General features: G+C 43.3%; 4 protein-coding genes across 5 annotated transcripts in view; 2 read left to right on the forward strand and 2 right to left on the reverse strand.

Annotated features, from left to right (window-relative positions):
- LOC111957863 (G protein-coupled receptor kinase 5) overlaps positions 1–7255 on the reverse strand; it is a 45427-nt gene extending 38172 nt beyond the window's left edge. Inside the window, exon 1 of one of the 2 annotated variants that reach the window (XM_023978910.2) lies at positions 6370–7255. In XM_023978910.2, coding sequence (XP_023834678.1) covers positions 6370–6421 — 52 coding nt within the window. In that variant the 5' untranslated portion in view covers positions 6422–7255. The remainder of the gene's footprint in view (positions 1–6369) is intronic. The other variant, XM_023978909.2, reaches the window with a different exon arrangement.
- A 1187-nt stretch (positions 7256–8442) lies between these two features.
- On the reverse strand, positions 8443–10966 carry LOC111958265 (U6 snRNA-associated Sm-like protein LSm1). The gene is made up of 4 exons (XM_023979503.2): positions 10809–10966; positions 10460–10528; positions 10168–10283; positions 8443–8987 (listed from the first exon to the last, which is right to left on the reverse strand). The coding sequence occupies exons 1-4, from the start codon at positions 10852–10854 to the stop codon at positions 8817–8819; spliced, it is 402 nt and encodes a 133-aa protein (XP_023835271.1). The 5' UTR covers positions 10855–10966; the 3' UTR covers positions 8443–8816.
- Positions 10967–11354: 388 nt separating this feature from the next.
- Positions 11355–16014, forward strand: bag4 (BCL2 associated athanogene 4). The gene is made up of 5 exons (XM_023979012.2): positions 11355–11641; positions 12219–12341; positions 12546–12788; positions 12874–13143; positions 13392–16014. Exons 1-5 carry the CDS (start codon positions 11513–11515, stop codon positions 13863–13865), a joined length of 1239 nt encoding a protein of 412 aa, XP_023834780.1. The 5' UTR covers positions 11355–11512; the 3' UTR covers positions 13866–16014.
- Positions 16015–17939: 1925 nt separating this feature from the next.
- Positions 17940–21058, forward strand: LOC111957461 (dual specificity protein phosphatase 26). The gene is made up of 3 exons (XM_023978290.2): positions 17940–18687; positions 19200–19411; positions 20341–21058. The coding sequence occupies exons 1-3, from the start codon at positions 18509–18511 to the stop codon at positions 20550–20552; spliced, it is 603 nt and encodes a 200-aa protein (XP_023834058.1). The 5' UTR covers positions 17940–18508; the 3' UTR covers positions 20553–21058.
- The last annotated feature ends 201 nt before the right edge of the window (positions 21059–21259 follow it).

Consider the following 21259-nt stretch of genomic DNA (forward strand, 5'->3'; position numbering starts at 1 on the left):
ATCAGCACCCTACACCTTCTAGCACCCTACACCTTCCAGCACCCTACACCTTCCAGCATCAGCACCCTACACCTCCAGCACCCTACACCTTCCAGCATCAGCACCTACACCTTCCAGCACAGCAGCAATGTTCCCTCTAAACTGCGCGTGCGTGGCCACGCAGCAGCCCCGAGACTGCTGCGCAGAGCCCAAGAAACTATCAGCCCAGGAGAGTAGCATGAGATTTAACTCACTCAACTTCCTAGAGTTTTTCCTGTTAGTTAACACTATCAACGTTTCCCTTTACAGTGGCAATTGTGATCGAATCAGCTCAATATTATCCACTTCCCATGCAACATACCGAAGCAAAATGAACTATGCAAGAGATTCTGCTGTAGGCAGAACACATCAGAGTAGGATTCTACTGAGCAGCACTCAGACCGTTACTTCTACACAGACCGCTACCTCTCTACCACAGACCGTACTCTACACAGACCGTACTGCGTACCACAGACCGTACTCTACACAGACCGTACTCTACACACCGACTACCGTACTCTACACAGACCGGTACTCTACACAGCCCGTACTTCTACACCAACCCTACTCTAACACACAGACCCGTACTCTACACAGACCGTACTCTACACAGCACGACCGTATCTACACACGACCGTACTCTACACAGACCGTACTTCTACACAGACCGTGTACTCTACACAGCACCGTACTCTACACAAGACCGTACTCTACACAGACCGTACTCTACACAGCCGACTCTACACTACACAGACCGTACTCTACACAGACCGTACTCTACACAGCCCGTACTCTACACAGCCCGTACTCTACACAGACCGTACTCTACACAGACCGTACTCTACACAGACCGTACTCTACACAGCCCGTACTCTACACAGACCGTACTCTACACAGCCCGTACTCTACACAGCCCGTACTCTACACAGACCGTACTCTACACAGACCGTACTCTACACAGCCCGGTGCAGCATAACCAATTAAAGCTGCAAAGGCCTATATGCAAATAGACKATTGCCATATACGGATCTGTGCCATACAGCTGTGGTCGTGAGTAGTTTCGCTTGTTTTGAGATCAAAGCAAGAGCTGCACGTAGCCTCGTGTGCACATTTTGTTTATATCCTTTGCTAGTTAGTGAGTTATTAGCCCAGTTATAGATGAAGGGGCAGTGTTGTGTTTTGAGACAGSRTWMWKWAYSCTAAGTAGCCAATTGGCAGAGTGTAGCATAATTTGTCTGATTCTCTGTAACAATGGTATGGGAATAATAATGCATTTTATTTTGTAAAGTGATTTCTTGCATCAAACAACAAAAAAACATTTTCAGTCACCACCTTGTCTGAAGGACAAGTGGATAAACAGGTTAATGCCAAGCCCTGCAAGTTTTTCCTCAAAAGGCTCATGGAATGCAGGCCTACATTGAACACCACACACTGGCTGGAAGTTGCACAGAATTTTGAATATTCAAGTGTGCGCTCAGCAGACCTGAAATTTGCTCAGTACCCCAAAAGATTTGAGGGAACATTGACCAGCAGGCATCTCCTATTACCTAAAACTGTCCTTTTCCAATAATGTTAGAATGTATTAGTAATAGTCTCATAATGTTCAACTTCCTTTGTGGGCACTGCCAGTATAACCAATGAACCACTCAGCACAAGTCAGCCGACAAGACAGCGTGGACATGGTCACACAGTAGTCGGTCAGCTATGGCATGCAGGACTACATCGGGTTTAGTGACAGAGTTAGTGGCTCACACTATTTCACAATGCCCAGTGCCCACTGTGTACCCTCACTCTTTTACTCGTCTGTCTTGCTTTCCTTCAAAACCATCTTAAAGATCTGTCATATTGTCTGTGTCTATCTCATTTCATATTGCTGAAGTAAAACCCACTGATTCAGCAAACAGCCATATTATCTTGTGCATGGAAATAAATGGTGATGAACATTCCAATAACATTCATCTGCATAGATGTAACCGTTATTTAACTAGGCAAGTCAGTTTAGAACACATTCTTATTTACAATAACGGCCTAGGAACTGTGGCAGACCGACAGATGTTTACCTTATCAGCTCGGGGATTCAATCTAGCAATTTTTCGGTTACTGGCCCAACGCTTTAACCACTAGGCTACCTGCCGCCACAGAGTGGCATAGGTGGGGTGAAGTACACGTCAGAGGTAGCTGTTGGCTTTAGAAAGACAGCTGCCATTTTCTCACCATGTTTCTCCTCAGTTCACCTCAGTAGAAGTGAGGGGAATGCTTGTCTGTGTTTGTGACCTTTTAACGACAGACAGATGGTGTTGTTTGTACTACAATGCTTGGTTTATTGTCTGTTTTGCCAGTTTAAGATAAACATGCAGATTTTAGGGCTTTGTTTTCATCAGACGATCCATCAATCAATTCCTTTCCTCTATTCGAGAAAACTTCTCTCAGTTTAAGAACATGTTCGCATTTCAGTCTAGATACAACACTCAACCCTTCATTCTAGAACATTTGTTCCTTCACTCTAGAACACCTTTTATTCTAGAACAGAGGTTGAACAAGACAATTGCCTCAGGTAAGGTGGAGGCCATCCATCCAACATAGCTTGGTTACCACCTTCCTCAATTAAAAAAGGGCAACAGTATCTGAAAACAGGGAAGACATAGATCAGCAATGCTATTCTCTTAGCCTGTTCTGTTGGCCAACAACGGAGGCATGAACCTAAAATCGCAGGCTGGCACCTTGGCTACAATTCTGTTGCTACACGTCTGCTATCCCAACAACACATCTGTATTCAACAACACACTTTTCCCTTTACTCTCCTTCATTTAAACCGCTGATGACGTTCGTTCAGGTGGCTTGGGTTCCACGGCTGCTGCCAATGTGACAGTTGTGAATGGGGAAGCGCGTACACACACACGCAGGCATCATGAGCTCAGGGTCTACTGCAGGATGTTGCCCTCGTAAGAGCTAAGATTACACACACACACAGGAATTCATACGCTCCTTACACACACACGTAATGGAGATGCCTCCCTTCCACAGCTCAGCGAATAGAAGAAGCGGCTCTCAGAGGAAATGCTTCCTAAAAATCAAGTACAAGTGACGCTTAGTATTTGAACAGGAAGAAATACTGCTGCTCTCGCTGTTCTATAACCCTTCCAGGGTAGTCTGACATGTAAAACACTTCTGCTTTCACATTGATGAAACTAGCATTTAAGGCACAATGGGGACACAATTTCCAGTTACTTTGTCTTCTCAAGACGTTTTGGAGGACTGAGGGGAAAGGTCTTTGTGAGTGCAAAGGCACAAAATGCAGAGGAACAGGACAACAAGTGCAGTAATTGTGTGTTTTAATTCAAATTGACTGTTTGCACTTTCCTCATTGTCACAAGAGAAGTAGAACTTATGGATTGCACCTTTATTATTTCTATGTTCAACACGTCAGCATCTTCCAACACTGTGGGCTGACTGGTAATATGAGCTGTTAGGTGATCCTCAGCAGAGATGAGATGGCTGAATGGAGGTTTGGATTTCACTGCATCATCCCCTCAGCATCCTCCACAAAAACAYGATTACTGGACACCAGGGAGAAACAGAGGGAGATTTCCTGATTCTGAATTATACTCAGGTCTTACTCGCTACTCTGTTGTTTGTTGGTATTTGAGACAGAGCAGGTGAGATAAACTTCCTGGAATCTCAACCGTGATGTCATCAAAGGTCCTCTTCAGCAGGCCTGAATATGTTCTACTCCATCCTCTGGCCCCTTAACAAATCCTCCCGTGTGATCACTTACCTTACATGACTGAATTGGCTAACGTGAAGCTGCGCTTAGACCAACTCAGTCATGTCAGATTAGTGATGATTACTTACTTCAAAGGAATAAAGGAGAACAGAGGGATGCATTTACCAAGTACTGGAATAGGGCCTCTGTCTCCCTGGTCAGCTCTGCAGAAGGCAGGGGATATTGATGGCTTTTTATTTCTCTGCTTGGCTACAGTTCACTTTATTCCAGTGATTTGGGAAGTGTGAGGACGCTGGCGTAAACACTGGGAGCTGAGTGTAAACTGGGCTTTCCTGTTGTCTCTCTGACTCTGGGAGCATTCGGACAGGGAATGTGGATCTCTCCGTTCAGCTCTGGCTGAGACACACTTGCATAAACAAACCGGAATAAACATGGTTCTCTCTTCTCCATTCACATTCTCGCTATGTCCCTGTGCTGTGACCTCAACCAGCCTTGGCATACAGCGTAAGTACACAGCACATACACACAGATAGGAGCATCCCTGTACACCCCGGACTTTGACAAAATCTCACAGGCATTCATACAACCGTTGGCACTCTGGGCTCTGTCAGATAGGGACCCTAGTCATTCTAACATTACCAGGCAGAATCTAAACAACTAAGCACTCATTACACAACACACTCCAATCAGCAATGAATCACAAAAGATAAGTTGACAGTTGATCACTTGTTATGGAGCCATCTTCAACAGGATCTTATAAATCAACCATCAGCTCTTCACAGTTCAAATCTCTGTTGATCATGTCTGCCTTTTCACTATCATCTCTGAGCAAAAAGCAACAGTGAATCCACTGATGACCAATGAAAACCCCTTTCAGTTTTTGGGACGTACCAGACCATGGTTTACACACTGTTGTGCCAACCCAACCCGTACTATGCTGGCTCGGGTATAGAGCAGCTGGGACAACAAGGATCTGTCATGGGGGGCCATGTCATCTTCTTATTTCATTAAATTTAAAGGGACACCACCAAAAACGACTTCAAAATAGTTATGTTATTTTCATTATCTTGCACATATCTGAACATATGACAGTTCCATGTTATTCAGATTAGAGAACACTATACCACTCCTGGCCCAGTAGTTGTTCACAATCATGACTAAACTATTTAATCTTTTTGGATCACCTGAGGAGGACTGGTTGCCAAATACTGTACCTATGCTATAGAGACTATGTTTGATGCTCTGATTTTCTTTGGAATGATCTGTGATCTGGCAGTTTTTATTTGACACTGTAGTAGTCTGGTTTCAAGCTGCATCTCAAAACAACGAAGGACCCTTGTATGGCAGTGGTACACTGACTGGAAACATCAGTCTCTTTCTCTCTGTCTGTCCTATCTTTGACCCAGTGCAGCCAATCCATAAGTATGTCATTATTACTGTGAGATAACCACTAGGCCAGCCATAGGAACACTGCCTTCTCCTGCGTCACTGCACAACTCCACAGAGAGCCTGTAGCCACATTACACCATGCACAACTGTGTGTGTGTGTGTGTGTGTGTGTGTGTGTGTGTGTGTGTGTGTGTGTGTGTGTGTGTGTGTGTGTGTGTGTGTGTGTGTATCTAACGGTGCATTTCTCAGATTGAGAGGAACACAGCCTTCTCAGTTTTTTTATGTATTCAGATAGACGGGAAGCTGTATCTTATGGCATTAACACGACATAAGAGCAATAACATCATTATTTTATGGCAAAAACACGACATAAGAGCCATAACATTATCATTAGTAACGTACTGCAATGCCAATAATTTCATCAGTTTGGATCCTTGGTCGAGTCTGAAGTGAAGAGATAGGCCTATGTGCACGTGAAAGGACATTTCCTTAAAGATCAATGAAGGTTAATAATAAAACAGCTGGTCTCCGAAACTCTACACCTGCCGAACACACAGATTATGACCTAACACAAACAAACGGTAAAGATGAAATTGACAGAACCTAAGTGCCCAATCACACGGTTGTTTGGGGTATCGAAGTGTAAAAGGCTGCATTTTGCTGCACGGAGACCACCATAGCCATTTAGATTCCGAACACGTCATAGATCATCATAAATGTGCCATTGCCAACTGTAGCAAATGATCATCAGACCAGAGTTTGACCCCAGTTCTTGTCATACTGTCTGAACATGTCGAATTGTTACGGTTTCACCGGTGGGCTCTACTACAGTCTAATCATAATCACGCAGAAAACAATTTGTTAAACAAAACTTAAAGCTGATGTGCGGGGTTATTTTTTTATTACATTTAGAGGGACCTTTGTTCACAAACGTTGTGTCAAACGATTTTAAACTACAGGCCTGAACATACATAGGCTATATTGGACATCAACTGAGCTAGGGATGGATACATTGAAGGGTTTAAAAGCCTATCATAAGCAATAAAACATGTTGTTTGGTGATGATGGTGGTGGTGTATGGTATAAAGTAGATTTTAGAGCAGCATAGCATCTGTAAATATCATGTTCAGAGACAATTTATATTGCATCACTGTAGCATTCAACACAAAATGGAATTCGAACCCCATTCTACGGGTCAAAATGGTTCATTCATTTTATTAGGCTGTTTGAAGACCTACCTTCTCTTGCTTTTAACAGTACCGTATTGGCCACAATATTCTCCAGCTCCATCTAAAATCCTTTGATTTTGCTTAATAGATTTCTTGTTGTTTTTACGTCGGCACAGCAACACCTTGCTCTTCACGGCTAAATTGCTTTTCGTTTTACTCCAAATCCGAATCAAATGTATACATTTCAAATTCCTTGAAAGTCTATACACAAGCTATCGAGGAAATCCTTGTAATATTAACTAGGGCATGGTTCATATTGTCGGCTCCGAATACAGCGTCCGGAGGGCATTTCCATTCCAATTCCGGAGACTGTTGTGTGTTTCGTGCGAAATTTGGTGCGGAATCAAAGAAGGATAGGACTGTTGAGCCATCAATACATCCCGAAACAGCCCGAGACCTCGGCAAGACCTACATCCTTTGGTAACGCATTCCTAACAGCGGCTGAAGCACAGACCAGTAGCACTGGTGGGAGTTGGTGAAGTGTACTAGACTCAACGTGCTCCACCTCTTGGTGCATAATAAAAAAAAAAAAAGGGCTGGGTTTTTTATCTTGGTTGTAACGTTTGGCGGAGCTCTAAGCCGTTTCCCCCGTGGTTCTGATCAATATTTCGGCTACATTTGGGTATCGTGCAGGGGGCTAAGTGTACAGTCTATGGAAGTTCAATGATTTATAGTAAGAGTTCGCAAATCTTGATCCACCAAGTTGGTGGTTCCAATATTCCATTCCATCGCCCGTGGGACACACAGCCAGTCGGAAGGGGCGTGTTCATATCTGGCCCATGACGTATGCGTTGTTGAGTATGCCTGTCTGGCTGTCATAGACATCTGATAGCGGCACATTCTTGCCATCCCCTCCCAAATGCAATGCCAAGCGGTAGAACTGAAGATGAAAGACCTTGGGAGAAAGAATGATATTGATAAAGGTGATGTTCCCCATACATAGGCTATTGGTGCGTTGTTCAAATGCTGTTTTTCATCTGACATGGAAAGCCTAAGAACCGCGGTGCACAATAACATATTTTAATTATGAAAATTGATCAAACACAACATCCAATTATCTCAAGATCTCATACAGGCCTACCAGTAGACTTTATGCCATTGGTGATTCTCTGCCTGTCTTCTTAGGTTCATATATACCGAACAAAAATATTAACGCAGTATACAAGAATTTCAATGGTTTTACTGAGTTACAGTTCATATAATGACATCAGTCAATTGAAATTAGTTCATGAGGCCCTAATATATGGATTTCACAAGACTGGGCAGGGGCGCAGCCATGGGTGGGCATAGGCCCACCCAATTGGCAGCCAGGTCCACCCACCTGGGAGCCAGGCCCAGCCAATCAGAATTAGTTTTTCCCCCAAAAAAGGCTTTATTACTGACAAAAATACTCCTCAGTTTCATCAGGTGTCTGGTCTCAGACGATCCCGCAAGTGAGGAAGCTGGGCTGGCATGGGTACACGTGGTCTGCGGTTGTGGACGTACTGCCAAATTCTCTAAAACAGCATTGGAGGCCGCTTATGGTAGAGAAATTAACATTCAATTATCTGGCAACAGCTCTGGTGGACATTCCTGCAGTCAGCATGTCAATTGTACGCTCCTTCAAAACTTGAGACATCTGTGGCGTTGTGTTGTATGACAAAACTGGAACACACTCCATCACTCTCCTTCTTGGTCAAATAGCCCTTACACAGCCTGGAGATATGTTGGGTCATTGTCCTGTTGAAAAACAAATGATATTCCCAAAAAACACAAAATAGCATATTTGATCAGGAGCCCGTAAAACGGACGCTATACATCCCAGCGCCATTCTCCGTCAGATTGGCTGATCCCATCTGATCACCCGGTTGGACATGACTTCAACAGGGTCACCAAGAGAGATCAGCCAATGAAGCTGGAAGTCCCACCCAGTTGACTATATTAAAATGATGGAAGCCCTCAATGGCACTGCCCATGCTAATATACTAGAGACCTCCATCACTATATGGGAGACCACAGTGCCTTCTGCAGTAGAGCAGAGATCCATAGTCAGACTCAAATGAAAATTCCCATTTACAAATTAAACAAAGCAGACTTCAGTAATAAAATAACAAAAACTTTTATGGAAAACAAATCTTGCCATTACAATGTGTCTGCTTACACTAACAGAGTTCATCACTATATACTATTGACTTAGTTCTCAGTGCTATGGTATGAAAATCATAATTGATTTCTCATCAAATGTAGTCTTGTAGACAATCTAGGTTGTGTCGTCTACCCTCAAATCATGCATCACTTAATTCATTGTTTGCTTTCAAACCAATGAGTCATAATCAAAATGAAATCAGTACAGTATTTAGTGTGACGTTGCGTCATCTACAAAGCACACATTCTTCTCACAGTCTTCAAAATAATCCCCTATTCAAAATATAACTGAGGAGTCCAGTATTACGGAAGAAAATGGAACAGAAGTGCCTTCAGTATTCATCGAGATTATCTGCTTTTGGGATGGATAGGCCTCTGTCCTTCAGTGCGGTCACCTTGGCTTTCTCTGTCTTCTGCTTGGCTTGCTGTTGCAATCGCTGCTCCTCCAGGATCTCCTCTATAGAAACTTGCTGCAAGACGTTGTCACACAGTTTATCAATGTCCTAAAGTGGGATCATATTAAACATACTGTCAACGTACATGTCATGCATGTCCTTCTGGAGAGTAATAGCAGTGTAAACCCCAGAAACTGATTGTTATCAACTGATCAAATCAAACTGTATGTCACATGCACCGAATTCAACAGGTGTAAACCTTACCGTAAAATATTTACTTACAAGGCCTTAACCAGCAATAAAGATTTTAAAAATAAATAATCATATTTGCTACAAAAATGTATCAAATTTAAAATAAAGTACAAAAAAAGTAACAATAAAATAACGAGGCTATATACAGTGGGGACTGGTACAGAGTCAATGTGCGGGGGCACTGGTTAGTCTAGGTAATATGTACATGTAGGTAGGGGTAAAGTGACTATGCATAGATAATAAACAGGGAGTAGTAGCAGCATAAAAAAGTGGGTCAATATAAATAGTCCAGGTATCCATTTGATCAACTGTTTAGCAGTCTTATGGCTTGGGGGTAGAAGCTGTTAAGGAGCCTTTTGGACCTTGCCGCTTGCCGTGCGGTAGCATAGAGAACAGTCTATGACTAGGGTGGCTGGAGTCTTTGACCATTTTTAGGGCCTTCCTCTGACACCGCCTGGTATAGAGGTCCTGGATGGCAGGAAGCTTGGCCAGTGAGTAAAAGCAAAGACCATCTTAGAACGATAGGATCCTATGTTTCTAACGATGAATATAGCCTTAAGATACTTTTGGGAAACCGGGCCCTGTGTGTGAATCAACCACGCTACGTAGGTGACAACTAAAGTTTGGGCTGAAGTACTTACTAATCATGTGAGTATATTGAAAAACTGCTACACATTCAACTGAGGGATATAACACAAAACAAAATCAACAAGTTAGTCATCTAACTTGCCTGAATATTCTGAAATAACATTTTAGTTTTAGAAAGATAAGCTTGAAATGGCCATGGTCTAATTGACTCAACAACCAAACACACATATCTATGTTTAGCTTTCTTAAATGCACCAGAAAATCAGCTGTTATTTCTGGTTGTTTATTATTCTCTATGATCCTAATTTGTAGTATACCCCCCCTGGTCTAATCAACAGGCTTACTTTAGCACAAACAAATGACTGTGTAGGCCTACTCTACTAAGGAAACCTAAAGCAGCCTTGAAGTACTGATAAAGAACAAGAGGGTAGCATGGATGAATACTTACTATTTCTCCAAGCAAAACAACATTCTCTCCTCTCACAATGAAGATTCCTCTGGGGATGTCTCCAAACTTCTTGCCSACATGGATGCGCTCAACTGTTTGATGAAAAACTAGGTTGGCTGAAAGAGAAGGTGAAGAGATGAGATAGGGAAGTTAAGATAATTTTCCCTTTGATTGCCTGAATGTACCTACTTGTGAATAAGTTACGTTATCTGAGTATTGACAACATCAAAGTAAGCTAAGAAGGCTAGTGTTTAAACTGAAATATGATTATTAGTTTGTTAATTTGCCATACCAAACTGGTCAATGCTTCTCAGAAACCCAATTAGCGTTCTTCCATCTCGAAGAAGTACAAGATGCTTTTCTGCAAGAAAAAAAAGGAATGTTTATAGTTGAGCCACTGCACGTGGTTACAATGTATCCAAACGTTGCCCCCCACTCCCCACAGTGAGTTTTGGATACAATGTTGCAAGGTCGCAGCGTGTCGAATGATGAATAGTTAACAAGAAGGGGTTCATAATTTACCAGTCAGTGACTGTATTTGATCATTATCATCATCACGGTTTTCGAACGTTGGAAATGTTTTGGGCTTTTCACTCACACTTCTGTCTCAACTCAGCCTAACCTTCGCTATCCCAACTTACTGTCTATATCATCGATGAGACTCGCGGTCCCTGGCATGTAGTTCATTTTGATCGTGTGTAGTTAATCGCCGTGTATGACATGTGTCAAGACAAATCGTTCAAAAGTATATCTGTATCCTCACTACAGGAAGAGCAGGGAACGCATGCTCAGGGAAACACTTCCTGTAGAATTGTAACCCATTAAGCGCCGCACATTGGAAAATGTTCTTCTGTAATTTATTTTTGTATCAGATAATAAATAACATTGTTATTGTATTTGAATTTCGATTGAGTTATTAAGTGACAATTTAGGCTAATATAACTTTAATAACTGATGTATATTTAGGACATTGCATTTTTCTAATAATGTAATACTTTGAATGAATATGCATTTGGTTTTTAATAAGACACAAATATTAGGCCATTCAAACAACTACCACGAATTGTAACCATCGCAATTTGTTTAAACAAATCATTGGTTTAAATCTACGCATTCGATGGGATCTGCTCTAAACTCTGAGCGCCTATTGGTCAAAATACCAAATATTCTACGCACGTGGAAAAAAAGGAAAAGGGAGGGGCGAAAATTAAAGGGGAAAACAATGATATATTTAGCTGCCCATGGTCAATGCCTTCAACAACTCGAGAATTTCAATAAAGCATTTGTTTTTCATAGCAGTCAGAGCGCTCCGATTTGACAGTCCATTTTATCACGATTTCTTTTAATGACAAACGACAGAAGTGCTGGGGACGCTGCTTGGGTTATGCATCATCAAATGCAGTCGAATCCCAAATCCGTCTGGCCCTCAAATTTCAACTCGGAAAATAATAACGTGAACTGGAATAACGCTATGGTACGACACATTGTATAGCTAATTCATGTCAACACGTAGATGACTAGTTATGTTAATCACATTTTAGAACATACGATTTAATGTTCGTAAACACGCGTTAGTATTTTTGTACTGTGTATACAGTTTAGCGTTCATTAGCTAGCTAGCTAGTTAGCCTGCGTTCTAGCCAGCCACTTTTAGCTAGCTAACCGTCTTCTGACCGTTTGTCCCATCTACCTAACTAGTAAGATGTCCTATATTGCTAGCTACCTAACTTGCTTAGTTGGTTATATTTGACATGCAGGTTGTCTAGTTATGTAGTTTGTTGTGTATGATAAATATCCTAGCTAGTTAATGGCTACTGTTTTGTGATACTTTTGCAGCTAGCTAACCTATTATGTAATACAGTAGGAAATGCTTTTGCATTCGGTCAGTGTTTTGCTGCATTACTAGACGATTGGATACTTTAGTCAAACAAGTTCTTGAAGTGACGTGACAATAGAGGTCTGGGGTTACTGTTTACTCATGTCAATATAGTTGACTATTTAAACATTGTGGATTTTGAACCCAGGTAAAATCTTTTATCATATGCCTACAGGACGCTTCCCAATACCCTGGTTACTCCTCAAACTACTGGTATCCCCAGACACATTCCACAGCAGGGCACTATCCAAATGCCTACCCTTCAGGATCCGATGTGCAGACACCTTACAACCCACAGGTACAGTACGGCCTCATGTTATGTCATAGCAAAGGCCTTCTAAATCCACCTCTATACATGGGGATTAAGTCCTAATCCGTCGTCTCAAGGGCTCTCACCCTTCCTTGACTTTGTTACTCACGCACACATATTTTCACAGACTGGCAGTCTGGCACTCACATTCAAACCCTTACTGATGTATGCACACGTTCTCTCCCTATCTAGGCAATGCAAGCATATCCAAATGGCCACGGCATCTATAACACTGGTCCAGGCCAGTATCCGGCAAATTCTTTCCACCCATCCAACCCATTCTACTGTGCAGAGCAGATGTCTCCCAGGCAGACAACAGGCCAGTACCCTAGCCAGGGCTGCCCAGGACCAGAGCAGAGCACAGGCGGGTCAGGACAACCCCACACCCAGCACCAACATCAGCACCACCACTACCCTGGACCACACTGTCAAGGGGTAAGTGCATTCAACCAGGGCAGTGTTTAACAGTGTCTGAGGTAAAGGCAGTTGGGTATAATGGCTCTGGTCTATTTTCAACCAGGCCCCTAGCTATCCTCCTGGGTCTTACACACACTATGGGGAAGGTGGTCCAGCATTGCCTGCAAACCCCCAATACCCGACTGGACAGGCCCTTCACCCTAGGCCACAGGCTGAGGCTTGGGCCCACTCGGGTGGGTATGGGCCCTCACACCAGCAGTGGCAGCCAGGCACCCAACCTCTACACAGCAACTATGCGAACCCTGTCCGCCCACAACACCCCCCAGCATGGCCAGGCACTGGCACTGGAGCCCCACCCCCCTATGAAGCCAAGGTACGTGTGGAACACAAGGGAGGCATCTCAATGACCTACATTGGCCTTTGGTCATCTCGTCTCCTTTATTTGAACATATTGTTTCTAAAATACCCTCTAAGTGGTACTAATTTTGTTCTTCTTGGAAGAAAGGGGATAGTTCAAAAATGCTCATACCCTCCTCTGGTACCATAGCAGTCTTGGGTCTGAATTAATTAAATTTCTATTCATTACACACTAATTGTGTAAGACAATCTTTTTTACCTCAGGACCAGCACTACCCAGGACCCCACCAGCACCAGTGTGCTCCACAGGTGGGACCCAAACCCAGACCAGCCCCCTCCCCTAACCCCACTAATGGCAAGTCTGTCGACTTCAGCTCACCTCCCCAGATGTACAACAAACCAGGACGAGGGGGGGTGCAGGAGCCAAAGCCTTCCCAGGGTGAGCCTCCAACCCAGCCCCGGGGTCCGATCGGGCCCCAGCCCCTGAGCGACAACCCCAGCTTGGCCAAAGTCCAGCAGGTCATGGCCCGGGTGCTTTTGCTCCATGAGGATGTGGATGAGTTTGTGGGTAAAAAATTGGACAAGAGTTACCGGTACCTGGAGGAACTGCTGACCAAGGAGCTGCTGGTTCTGGACTCAGTGGAGACTCAAGGACAGGAAGTGGTCAGGCAGGCCCGGAAGGAGGCTGTGCAGAGGATCCAGGCCATACTGGACCGGCTGGAGAAAAAGGCCTTCTGAATTGGACCGGTTCTGGTTCTAAGGGTCTTACTGTTCTTTTTTTGTGACATTTGAATCTAAACCGGTCCCTTGGAATGAAATGCCCAATTCTCTGTTTGTTGATTACATCTCCTGGATCGTAAAGGTTTAGATAGACTGGTTCTCGACAAGGACTTACGGTTTGGTTTGGAATCAGGCCAGCTTATGCTACTTCACGCAGGTGTGATCAGGAACATAAGAGATGCCATGTCAAAGTATTCATGATGGCAAATGTAATGGTTGTACATATCAAGTCATGACTAAGTTATGGTGTTGTTGGGTTAGTTGTCATAACCTGACATTAGTGTCCATGATGACTTAAAGCATCGGTTATGTCATGCTTGTGCCAGTGTAATGTAGTCTTATAATGGTGGTTTCATATAGTGTCACCATGTTCCTTTCAAAGTAGGTAAACGTTGCCTCTTAATCACTGATAGGGTGAGATGTTTTTGCTTGGTTAATAAGGCTTGGATTTGGCATAGGCTAATCTGATCCTAGATCTGTGTTCAAAGGCCACTTCTACCATGAGTGTTCCAGTCACCATGTTTTCTTACATGTTGCAAACCATTTGCACTACCATGGGATTTCCCCTTTATCACTTACCCTAACCTTATCACCCACCTGTCATTGTAAGCAGAATGCAAACAGTGTGCATTCACACACAGCCTTCCAGATTGACATTAAGGGTTGCCCTATTGCCTTTGTCAAATTAACTGAGCAGTCATGCAAGTTGAGCCTGCTCTGAGGTTGCTCCATTAGTCAGGTGATATGTTTTTAAAAAGTGAATACAACCAAACTGCTAAGAATTTCAATAGCCTAAAACTGATATCCCTTTAGGTGAAAGACAGAATTTATGGCAGTTGGGCAGATCACTTTTTTTWAAACTGATTTAAATAAAATAAAAAAGGTGAAAGGCAGGCAAAATGGCACTTCTGCTTAATTTACATTTGAGCAAGTGATCATAATCTTTGAGCAACCAAAAAAATGCTCCTGACTTGCCTTTTTAGACCTTAATATCAATCCCTGGGTGGGTAATGTTACACACTCACATTCATTTACACTTTTTCAGTATCTACAAATGTAGAGTCAATTGCTTTTCAATGCAGTCGATGGAAGAAATTCAATTAATGACTTAAAGATGCTCAATGGAAATATTGCGGAAGTTTCAATTCACTTCCTGAATAAATTAAAATTTTAATTCCATCTATCCTAACCCTGGTATGTTCTGTATAGTAGTTGATCTACAACTCTTCCACAATGCTTTTGCCATTGATTGGTGTTAGACATTGTAATTAAGTACAGGCCTAGGATCAGTTTAGTGTTATTCTTCGAAGGACGAAAAGGAAAACTGAGCTTAGACCCTGTTCAATTACTTCCTTCTTTAGAGTAATCTCTGACCTTTCTACCACAGTTTTACCATTCAAGTTCATATCAGACCAGGACCCATATCCACAAATCGTCTCGGAGTATGAGTGATGATCTAGTATCAGGTCCACCCTGTCCATATAATCTTATTCATTATGATCTAAAAGGCGAAACTGAACCTAGATCAGCACTCCTACTCAGAGGCTTTGTGGATACGGGCCCAGTGATATTTTAAGGAAGAAGGATTTATTAAAACAGGTGGTTGGGGTCAGCTTCATCCTACAGCACTATGATTGGGTGTTTTTTTTAAATTTCAAAAAAACAAATCAAATGCTTTTCTTATTTAATCTAGCACCAAAAATCACTTTCTTAGACTGTGTTAATTTCTTAGAAATCAGCTACTTTGTTGATAAAAATAAATCACGAGTGCCATAATATCGGCAGGTGCTTTTTCAAATCGTTATAAGAAATAAACTTTAAATCTCTTAAGCTTTGCATGGATCAAAATGTTCTGTTTGTCATATGTTTCTTTTTTTCCTGTGATGTTATTTTTGTGTTCAGATGGAGAACCATTCACTAATTAAAAAATATATATATTTGTAACATAGACACTTTAAATACAGGCACAGGGACCAAGGTCCCAAGGACCAAGGCGGTTTCTGACGTAATGCATGTTTCCAACATAAGATGGGAATATTTTGATTGATTCAGAAATGACTACAGCTCAAACAAATGAATTGCATTAAATGTCAGTACATTTTTCAAATGTGTTATGCATGTTATTGTATAGTCTTTTGGAAAACATACCATAAACACTCAAAATTAACAAGAGTTTGTCATGTGATAGGTGGGAGAGAAAATGAAAGACGTTTGAATGAAGTGGGGGGTAATGAAAGTGAGACAACACACTGCAAGCTGATATACAGTACCAGTCAAAAGTTGACACACCTACTCATTCCAGGTTTTTCTTTATTTTTTATATTTTATACATTGTAGAATAATAGTGTAGACTTAAACTATGAAGTAACCAAAAACTGTTAAACAAATCAAAATCTATTTTATATTAGATTCTTCAAAGTAGCCATCCTTTGCAGAGTGGCGCAGCTGTCTAAGGCACTGCATCTCAGTACTAGAGGTGTCACTACAGGCCCTGGTTCGATTCCGGGCTGTATCACAACCGTCTGGGATTGGGAGTCCCATAGGGTGGCGCACAATTGGCCCAGCGTTGTTAGGGTTTGGCTGGGGTAGGCCGTCATTGTAAATAAGAATTTGTTCTTAACTGACTTGCCTAGTTAAATAAAAAATGACAGCGTTGCACACTTGGTGCTCTCTCAACCAGCTTCACCTTGAATGCATTTCAATTAACAGGTGTGCCTTCTTAAAAGGTKATTTGTGGAATTTCATTCCTTCTGAATGCGTTTGAGCCAATCAGTTGTGTTCTGACAAAGTAGGGGGGTATACAGAAGATAGCACTATTTGGTAAAAGACCAAGTCCATATTATGGCAAGAACAGCTCAAATAAGCAAAGCGAAATGACAGTCCATCATTACTTTAAGACATGAAGGTCAGTCAATCCGGAAATGTTTTATAACTTTGAAAGTTTCTTCAAGTGCAGTCGCAAAAACCATCAAGCGCCATGATGAAACTGGCTCTCATGAGGACCACCACAGGAAAGGAAGACCAAGAGTTACCTCTGCTGCAGAGGATAGAGTTAACTGCACCTCAGATTGCAGCCCAAATAAGTTAAACAGACATCTTAACACCAACCGTTCAGAGTAGACTTTGTGAATCAGGCCTTCATGGGGAAATTGCTGCAAATTAACCACTACTAAAGGACCAATAAGAAGAGACTTGCTTGGGCCAAGAAACACAAGCAATGGTCATTAGACCGGTGGAAATCTCTCCTTTGGTGTGATGAGTCCAAATTTGAGAATTTTGGTTCCAACCACCGTGTCTTTGTGAGACGCAGAGTAGGTGAACAGATGATCTCTGCATGTGTGGTTCCCACCGTGAAGCACAGAGGTGGTGGTGTGATGGCGCTTTGAATTAATTTATAATTCAAGTCACACTTAACCAGCATAGCTACCACAGCATAATGCAACGATACACCATCCCATCTGGTTTGCACTTAGTGGGACTATCATTTGTTTATCAACAGGACAATGACCCAACATACCTCCAGGCTGTGTAAGGGCTATTTGACCAAGAAGGAGAGTGATGGAGTGCTACATCAGATGACCTGGCCCCCACAATCACCCGACCTCAACTCAATTGAGATGGTTTGAGATGAGTTGYACCGCAGCGTGAAGGAAAAGCAGCCAACAAGTGCTTAGCATATGTGGGAGCTCCTTCAAGACTGTTGGAAAAGCATTCCTCATGAAGCTGGTTGAGAGAATGCCAAGAGTGTGCAAAGCTGTCATCAAATCAAAGGGTGGCTGCTTTTGAAGAATCTAAAATATATATTGATTGGTTTAACACTTTTTTGGTTACTACATGATTCCATATGTGTTATTTCATAGTTTTGATGTCTTCACTATTATTCTACAATGTAGAAAATAGTACAAATAAAGAAAAACCCTGGAATGAGTAGGTGTGTCCAAACTTTTGACTGGTACTGTATTTTCTCTATTGATTTCATTTATTCTGCGATTCATTCTGTGAATAGTTTACCTCCCTAACGAAACCCTGTCTCAGAATGACTAGCCATGAGAAAAATGAAATGAATGTATTTTGGTGAAGTTGAGACGGCCACACATACACCCTTGCCTGCCAACTAGCGTTCAGATCTTTAAATAGGTAGCTATTTTGATGCGAAAGCAAAACACAGTCTCTCCGAGCCTTGTGGAACACGCATTGAATTTGATTTGTGGAACAGGGCATCAGATGGCTCTGAAGACTCCCAGGAGCGAGCAACTCTGAAGCAAAGCACTGGAATAAAACCTACACCTGTTCATCTCTCTAGGATTCCTGTGAAACAAACCTACAATCATTACTTTTGCTGCTCTAGAAAGAAGTATGGAGATGTAGTCTGTCTCCCTTGCATGGTGATAGAAAATATCCTTTATACAGTAGGGCTCATTTACACTGTTTTTTTCCAAGGACCGGTTCCAGCAAAACGCAGCAGCTGCAACATATATATTGTTTAATTATCTTCATTCTCGGACTGGGCTTCAAACCACTTTGAAGAAAAACTGGATTTGTATGTAACCTGCAGAGGTATTCTATCAGAGCTTTATCAYATATTTTAAAAGCAGAACAAAATGTCTTTTACCTCCAAACTCCCCCCGTCCTGGAACGACAGACCCCCTCCTCGTAAGGTGGAGATTGACCTGAGTTCACCGGGGCTGGCTGTGTTTGAGCTGGAACGACTCCTGTTCACTGGGAAAGCCATCAACAGCCATGCAGACGAAGTGTGGCCCAGACTTTACATTGGAGACCAGTAAGTGCAGTGACAATACTTTTCCTTTCATATTGGTTGACACTGGAATTTAACCTAGGGTCACTTTAAGTGGACAATTTTGTATGTCGTCTGCTCCATAGAGACTAATCCAAGGCATCATTTGGACAAGGCTCCGATGTGTGTAAGGGGAGCTGATCATAAATCAGTTTTTAAATGCTTGGGCCCTCTAAAGTAACTTGAGTGCTGTGTTCGGTGTTGGGAAAGTACATAGGTTTATCTGATAATAGTTCCCAATGTGGACTTCAGTAGTGTGAATTCTTAATATCAGATTGACAGATATTTGCTCTTATCCAATCTATATAGATCTAGCATAAACGTAAGGCCTCAGTGTCCAGAACCTTGTCAACAGACCTGAAAATAATTTGTTAGTTGTTCATTGTAGACTGCATTTATTTGTTTATTCTAGTCTTGTCCTCAACATGTGCAAACAACCATCTTCATAGTTATGCGATAATGTTTTTGAATAATCTTGAAACTTGTGGTTTTCATAGGGACAGTGCTACGAATGTCCGCCAGTTGGCCAACCATCATGTCACCCACGTCTTGAATGCAAACCACAGTAAACGGCGAGACGGTGCGGAGACTTACCTGGGAATGAACATCAAGTACTTTGGCATCGAGGCTCATGACTCCTGTAACTTTGACATGAGTGTCAACTTCCAGACTGCAGCAGACTTCATTCACAGGGCCCTCAGTGGAGGAGGTGAGTGGAAGTCCAGACCAGGGGCRTGTTCAGTGGAGGTGGTGAGAGGAAGTTCAAAAAGGGAGTTTAAAAGTTATGCACTGCCTCATTGATTGTACTAAAGTACTTCATCGTTTATTGTATGTACTAGTTTGTTACAGAGTAATACATTGTTCCAATGGAAAATGCCTGTATAATGTTAAAAGTGTGGTATGGCCAAGTGTATGATGAAATGTGCATTGTACATGTCTAAGAATTGTTTCCTATGCAAACATGACATTTCTATCTGCAACGCAGTGAAAGGTCACACTGAAAGGAAGCAGGAGTTTCCAGAAGGGAAGTTACAGTACCACACTGTGCTTAATGGGAAAAATCCATGTTCTCTACCCTCTACCTCTCCCTCTTTCTACCCCCCACCTCTCCCTCTTTCTTCCCCCCCAACTCTCCCTTTTTCTCCCCCCCCCCACCTCTCCCTCTTTCTCCCCCCCCCCACCTCTCCCTCTTTCTACCCCCCCACCCCTCCCTCTTTCTACCCCCTACCCTCCCTCCTCTCCCTCTTTCTTCCCCCCCCCCCCCCCCCCCCCCCCCCCCCCCCCCCCCCCCCCCCCCCCCCCCCCCCCCCCCCCCCCCCCCCCCCCCCCCCCCCCCCCCCCCCCACCCCCCCCCCCCCCCCCCCCCCCCCCCCCCACCCCCCCCCCCCCCCCCCCCCCCCCCCCCCCCCCCCCCCCCCCCCCCTCCCCCCCCCCCCCCCCCCCCCCCCCCCCCCCCCCCCCCCCCCCCCCCCCCCCCCCCCCCCCCCCCCCCCCCCCCCCCCCCCCCCCCCCCCCCCCCCTCCCCCCCTTTCCCCCCCCCCCCCCCCCCCCTCTTTTCCCCCCCCCCCCTCCCTCTTTCTACCCCCTCCCCCCCCTCCCCCTCTTTCTACCATCTACCCCCCCCCACCTCTCCCTCAGGTATAGTGCTGGTGCACTGTGCAGTGGGGGTGAGTCGTTCAGCCACCCTGGTTCTTGCCTACCTGATGCTGAGACAGAACCTGACCCTGGTGGATGCCATCTGTGCCGTGAAGGACAACCGCGGTGTGATCCCCAACAGAGGCTTCCTCCGACAGCTCATCAACCTGGACACCAAACTGTATGGCCACCTCCGCAACACAACCTACACCTAGAAGACTGATTCAGCTTCTGTTCTATTCTCTTTCGTCTATTTGAGCAGTGGGTCACAAACCTTTTATTTTTTMGGGAAACATTTATGCAAATGAATGTATTTCATTTGAATGTATTTCATTCATTTTTGGTATTTATGAAACAAATACCAAAATATAGTTTGAATGTAATTTCCTTTAAGTTGGTGTAGGCTATGTGGGAGACTTGCATTCTAGTTCCCAGTATTCAAAGTTTAGCTGTATTCCATGTTCTGCTTTTCCTAGCAGTGTCTGGCTGTAGAATTATTTTTACATACCTCCCTTTAGAGATGAAACCGCTGATGGTTTGGAGGTCAAACTTGAGAAACCTGTCTTATTGGGAAATAAGTGGCAATATTATGTAGCCTACTGTAACTTAAGCTTGTGTTGTATACATTTTTGGCAACATACATTTTTTTATTGAGTATTTTGTATGTTTCAAGCTGATATGAGTATGCAATTACTATGACATTAAAGTATGTGTGAATACATTTTCCTAGTACTTCCCTGTTTCTTCCTCGTGTTGCAGAAGCTCCGGGTTCCAACCACAGAACCTGTAACTTCTCTATTTTCTCCCAGCATGACACCATGCCCCATGGCATAAATACTGTACCTCCACATCTCAACATCATGGCATCGGTTCATCTGTATGGGCTTTGAATTTTAATTTAATTTAATATTTCAATGCATGT

Source organism: Salvelinus sp. IW2-2015, linkage group LG33 (genome assembly GCF_002910315.2).
Source record: "Salvelinus sp. IW2-2015 linkage group LG33, ASM291031v2, whole genome shotgun sequence".
Classification (NCBI taxonomy): Eukaryota; Metazoa; Chordata; class Actinopteri; order Salmoniformes; family Salmonidae; genus Salvelinus; species Salvelinus sp. IW2-2015.